The following is a 6070-nucleotide window of genomic DNA, read 5'->3' as shown; positions in this document are numbered from 1 at the left end:
TGTCAGGAAAACGGCACTGAGTGGGGGATGTTTAAACCCCTTTCTTTTGTGCCACACTCCTGATGCAAATTGGGTCCCCATGTGCCTCTGGGGGGTGGAAACCCCAAAGTTTGGACCAAGGGTAGGGAGAAAAAAGGCTTTCACATCTGCAAAGAACTTTATAGCCATTGCTCCGACAGACACTTCAAAGATCTTTTTGCAGTTATCAATTTTCTCCCTTTCTTCCATTATGGAATACTGGGCTCCCTGGAAGTCCCTGCAAAAGTGTTGTATCATGCACCAGCTCTTGGACCCAATATCAGAAGCTGCATACTCCATATGTGGAGACACTCGGCACATGTTTTCAGTCCTTGCTGCTTCAGATAGGCAAGGATCCATCTTTTTAGTAGTTCTGTTAACTGTCCCTTGGGATGGTGCAAAATCTAATGTTATTACGCTAAGACCACATGAACACCCAAAGAGCAGCAAAAATGCAGGGGCTCATTTGTTGAAGCTCCTCAAAAGCTTTGGCAAGTGGTCTGGCATGGGAGCAAGAGTATTAGGGGCAATCTGAAGGCAGGAGATGCATCCACATCATTACTGTCAGAAGAGTTTCAAAGGCCCTCAGGATAATTTTTGTTCCAAGGACCAGCTTTGATCTCCAGTATCCCACCATCTCCTCCTAATTTGGCTGCAAAATACATGGATGCATTTACGGGACCAAAATCAATGGATCGTTTTCAGGGGGGGGGGGATTGCTCTTCACAAATGACCCCTGCAGAACTTCTCACACAACAACTGCAATCAGCAAAAGGAGCCACTTTTAAATATGTAGTCCCACTGTACAGAACCCTGAAGCACTTTAGTCCTCATCTGGTAGCTTACAATGCATTCGAGAGTAATGGAGAAGTTGCAGAATGAATAACAAGGATAGGTCAGGGAAGCTGGTTGTCAAAACAGATAAATATAGTCAAGGTGACGCTGGCAGAGGTGCTGCTGAAGAACCAGGTATGAAGCAGGAAACAGAAGTAACTCAAAGGGTGGATTGTCTTACATATAAATAAATGTTCATCCACAAAATTTATTGGGTGACGCAGGATCAGTAACTATCTGTTTACCTGAACTACCTCACAGGGTTGTTAAAAGGATAATGAGGGATACAATATATGGTGAGCTTTTTATTTCTTGTCTTGCTCTTCTTTTACCCTTGCAGGCACAGAAAACACAGTTGAAAAGGTGGATAAGAAACCAGACTGACAGAATATGAGCCTGCATTAAGCAGAAAGGTTAAGGCAAAATAAGAACAGAAGAAGGTGGAAATGCAGAGCTGATCTAGATGTTATTTTATCAAGACCACAAGTTTTTACCCATTACAGTCAGGAGGAGGAGGAGAAGGAGGAGGAAGAGATTGGGTTTATACCCTGCCCTTCACTACCTGAAGGAGTCTCAGAGCAGTTTACAATCTCCTTTCCCTTCCCTCCCAACAACAGACAACCTGTGGAGTTCTCGTGAGAGAACAGCTCTGAAAGAACTTGTAACTGACCAAAGGTCACACCAGTAGCTGCATGTGGAGGAGTGGGGAATCAAACCCGGTTCTCCCAGATTAGAGTCCGCACTCCTAACCACTACACCAAACTGGCTCTCAATGAGCACATTGCCAAATGGTGACTTTTCCTGCTTGTGTCAATGAGAACTACAAAACAGGCAGGAAAAATCACAACATGAAAACACCTGATTGCCATGGTAAAGACAAACCCATCAAACCAGGTAAAAACAATATGGGACAAATAAATTACATTGCGCTCATATTAAGACAGAGATGATCATGGAGCCCATGAGCAACATGGCACTCACTGATGTGCTTCCAGTTATCTTCTTGAGTCCTGGGAATAAAACTCAAAGGGTCTTGAATGGAACTATTAAAAAACCAGAAATTCCGGTCATTCTGCCAGCTGACTCCCTAGCAAAGTGCTGGGCCAATCCTGGGCAGGTGCATGACAGCCATGTGCAGGGGTCATTTCTTAGAAAAAGAGCTAGGGGAACTCATTAGCATAACTCATTAGCATATGCCACACCCCTGACATCATAAGGCCCGGCGGTGGACCTGCAAAGCCGGCGGGAGTGCGAGGAAGCCCTGCCAAGGCCCTCCCTGGCCCCAGGCAGGCAGGGGTGGGGAGAGGCGGGGAGGAAGCAACTTACCCTCCCTCTTCTCCTGCCTCCTCCTGGCTGAATGGGGGCCGGAAGCGGAGCAGACGGAAGTAGGGGGCGGGGCTTCATCGTGTGCCCCGCCCCCGCACCTCACCCGGGGGGACCGCGATCCCCCGCGATCCCCCCCGAATCGACCTCTGGCCATGTGCCCTCAGGCTGACCACAAACACAGATCCACCTCTGACATACAAATGAAAATATTAAGAAACCAAGGGGAGAGTATCCCAGGATACTCTGAGGCAGACTTTTCTTCAACAAAAGAACTTCACAGGCAGATGTCGTGTTTTTCCTTTTAATGAGTTCCAGTTCGTTTCATGTTCCAGTTCAGCCGATTGCATTTGCCAAGGCTTAAATAAAGAACAGGGATTCCTTGGCCATTACAAATATTTACTCAGCTTAGCAAACTAGGGGAAATCTGTGTTACTACGACTACGGCTATTGTGAGTAGTCACTGTATTTGTGCAGCGTAAGAGTAAGAATGATCACAGAAACCTAAAGCATGTTCGTTCATGAGTCACTGTCCTCTGCCTGTCTCCAGACTGGAAGGAAAAGAAATCCAGAACAGGGACTCATGCAGCAGGAAATCCCTCTGAAGGTGGGCAGTTCTTTTGTGTCTTTCCCTCTGGAGTATGATCCAGTCACCCCGATGCAGAACTATTACTAAAGCAATCTGACACTAATTAGAAAGAGGCAAAGCTAAAGCAATGACTCATGCAAAGATTCAGTGGCTGGCCTTTGCTGTGGATGGGTGCTTTGGCATACTAAAGCCATTCATGCATTTCTTTGTCATAGTCCATGGGTATGTTCTCAAGACATACCGGAGGACACCAGTGCACAGCTTGACAATCGCTAGGGCTCTACAAAAAGTTCGGGTGAAGTCATGTAATCCTATCAATGTACTCTGGCTGAGTATGCTAAAAGGCCATGAGCAAAACTTTAAATCTATTTTTTAAAATAACTTTATTAAAAACTGAGCACATCAGGGAGAAAGTTTCTATTCTGGCCCTTCCCAGGGTATGCTAATTTCCCACATAACAGGGAAGTACTAATGTAGGGAACCTCTGAAAAATGCAATCTCCCCCCTCTAAATCTGAAATGGTACAATACATTCTACCTCCTCCGCACTTTTTGATCTTGTTTTCATCTAGTTCTTCTGCAGGCTGAGGTGAGACTGACTTGGAAAATGGAATGGGCTAAACCCGTCATGGTTGCTCAAGTATGATGTCACAGTACAAACAATAAGAAATTTGTTTTTTAAAAAACAATCAGTTCAGAATAATTTAATATAATATGACAAATCTGAAAGGAACAGGGAAGGTTGTTGTGAGGATAAAACAGATGGATGTATCCCACGCTGAGCTCCTTCGAGGAACAACAGTATAAAATATAATATATAACACTGGGTAGATACTGATGTTTGTTGTATCATAAATCCATTCCCCCTCGTCCTTTTTTTTTTGACTGAACATTTATTTGACTAAATGTTATTTGACTGTTTCTTAGATTTAAACACTCATTAATTGAAGGCACTCCATTAGACTCAAGTAGTAAGAGGCATGGCGAACTGAATCAGCTATCACACTGACTTCCTTACACTTTAGCATTCTTCAAGCTAGACAGTTTCCTGGCTTCTTTAAAATGATGCACAAGAGAACCGATGATAAATCAAAAACCTCTTTATAAAAAAAATTAAGCTACTGGAAGTGAAATTGCTCCACAGCAGTGTGAGCAGTGGCTCATAATTACTTGCTACATGCAGAATAACCAATACATATTAAATACCTTTAAAATAAAATTGTGTGCGTGGATCAGTGCAAACCAGGGAAACATGGGTCTTCCAAGTCCTTCATAGATTCCTATAGTGGCAACAGATAGGTTTGGCAAACATGCAAACCACTGGTTTCCATACTGCTACATGTGTGTTGTAGGATATGACTTGATCTGTTATTAACAGTACCATGCTAAAGATTGTTTACCTATTAAACAGATCAGTGACAAGACTTCTGATACAATGTATTTGGGTGTTATTAATAGTCCCCTTCGCTTATCAGCACACACACAAGGTCCTTTTTACACATAACTGCTCCGCAAAACCAGAGCCCTTCTGATTTCTTTCAGGCACAGCTCCTTTGTCAGGACTACTGCCTATCTTTCCATTTGAGAACAAGCATGCTAGTATAAGCCACTTTCTTTCCCATAGGAAAGGGGTGAAAGCAGGAGTTGCCAGTTCTGATCAAGGTCTAGCATGAATGCATCTTTGCTAGAGCTCCACTTCCAAAAGCAGAAGTCTCTCTGCCAACATGCTGAGGCTTTCCTGCCTTCCCCATATATATGTTACTTAGTAGGTTGACTTAGTCGATTTTGAACTAGATGAATAAGAGGGGGATTTCCGTGAGTATCTGTTTGAAGAGAGGGAGACTTGCATCCTCTTTGTAGTGCGCACACTTCTACAGCGAAGTGCATTTTTCAGATTGTCCCTAAAGTCTTTTGAAACGAAGTAATAGACAAATGGATCAATGCAGCTGTTTAGAGTAGACAGGCACAGTGCTGTGATGTACAATGCATATACGTGGCCAATGTGACGATTTTTGATCTGGGCGTAGTGTACCACAAGCAGGACGTTGCTAGGCAGAAAGCATATCAAATACATGCAAAGTACTGTAATGATGAGTTTGATGGCTCTTTTCCGTTTCTTTCCAATATTTACATCTGTAATGGAAGCATTCAGAGTCTTGATCATGAGAATGTAAGCAGCAGATGTAAGAACAGCTGGGAATAAGAAGACCCCAATCGCAAGGGAAAGGAAGTAATTATACATCTCACCAGCTACAACGTTATAAGGCAAGACATCATGACAAGTTGTGATGTTCAGGTCAGAAAGATAAACTGTTTGGTTAACAAGGTACAATGGAATGGTGCCCAGAAAAATTAGAAACCATATTGCCACTGAAAGCCCCACAGCAATGTTTGATTTCTTTCTTGAGTGAAGAATGGGGTTCACAATTACCCAGTACCTTTGTACACTGAGGCAGGTCATAAAAAGAATGGAGCAGTACATGTTTCCATAGAAGAACCCAACCAGTACTTTGCAGAGGCCTTCACCGAAGATCCAGTTATTGCCATTAACGTGGTATGCAATCTTCAGGGGGAACCAGACCACAAAAAGAAGATCTGCCAGGGCCAGATCAGCCATAAAGATCACTGCCGGATGCTTCTTTTTGGTTCTTACCAAGAAGACCCACAGAGCCATGGCATTGCTTGGTAAACCAACAATGAACACCACAATATAGACCATAGGCAGAAAAACTGTAGTCAATTTCCCAGTAAGGATCTGTGCTGTAAAGCTATCCACACCATATGCATCTTCTGAGCTATTGCTTGCATTGATCTTCTGACGAATGAAAGTTCTTCCTTTTGGTCCCACAGTTTTATTTTCCACTACAAGAGGGAGGGAAAGACAAAGGTGAGAGAAAGTTAGCACATCCTTAATATTTTTAGCAGTGAGCAGAGTTATCCTTGTTACAAAAGTCTTCATGCATTTTCATGATTCATCCTGTTCTCCTTTGTTATCTCCCCCCCCCTCCACATTTTACCCTCACTTAATGTGCTGCATTTCAAGACTGGCATTGGACACGCTGCTGCTGACCCAGCAGGGGACCAAGGGAAGAGAATTCTGCCTCTCTGTCTCACCAGACATTAGTCAGGCACAATGAGATATGTGCCAGAGTACGCCCTGGCACAGCACCCCAGAAAAAGCAGTTGAAGCATGGGGGTATGTGGATTGGGAAAGAGGTTGTCTGCCCAACAGCCCCAGCAGCCCTGGCGCATAGCACAGTCAGGGGGGAAAGAGAGAAATGCCTCCATGGAAGTCACATCATACCTT

General features: G+C 43.8%; 1 protein-coding gene across 1 annotated transcript; it reads right to left on the bottom strand.

Moving 5' to 3' along the window:
- Window positions 1-4475: 4475 nt before the first annotated feature.
- On the bottom strand, window positions 4476-5596 carry F2RL1 (coagulation factor II (thrombin) receptor-like 1). Its single transcript, XM_015419546.1, has one exon. The coding sequence runs from the start codon at window positions 5480-5482 to the stop codon at window positions 4526-4528; it is 957 nt and encodes a 318-aa protein (XP_015275032.1). The 5' UTR covers window positions 5483-5596; the 3' UTR covers window positions 4476-4525.
- Between the last annotated feature and the right edge of the window lie 474 nt (window positions 5597-6070).

This window comes from Gekko japonicus, unplaced genomic scaffold, assembly GCF_001447785.1.
Source record: "Gekko japonicus isolate JY-2015 unplaced genomic scaffold, Gekko_japonicus_V1.1 scaffold206, whole genome shotgun sequence".
NCBI classification, from domain to species: domain Eukaryota; kingdom Metazoa; phylum Chordata; class Lepidosauria; order Squamata; family Gekkonidae; genus Gekko; species Gekko japonicus.
Note: the sequence above shows the minus strand (reverse complement) of the source record. Positions and strands in the feature narration are given on the sequence as shown.

Bases quoted from the DNA above. Each gene is read 5' to 3' on its own strand.
- F2RL1 (XM_015419546.1), bottom strand. From the start codon at position 5,482: ATGGTCTATATTGTGGTGTTCATTGTTGGTTTACCAAGCAATGCCATG.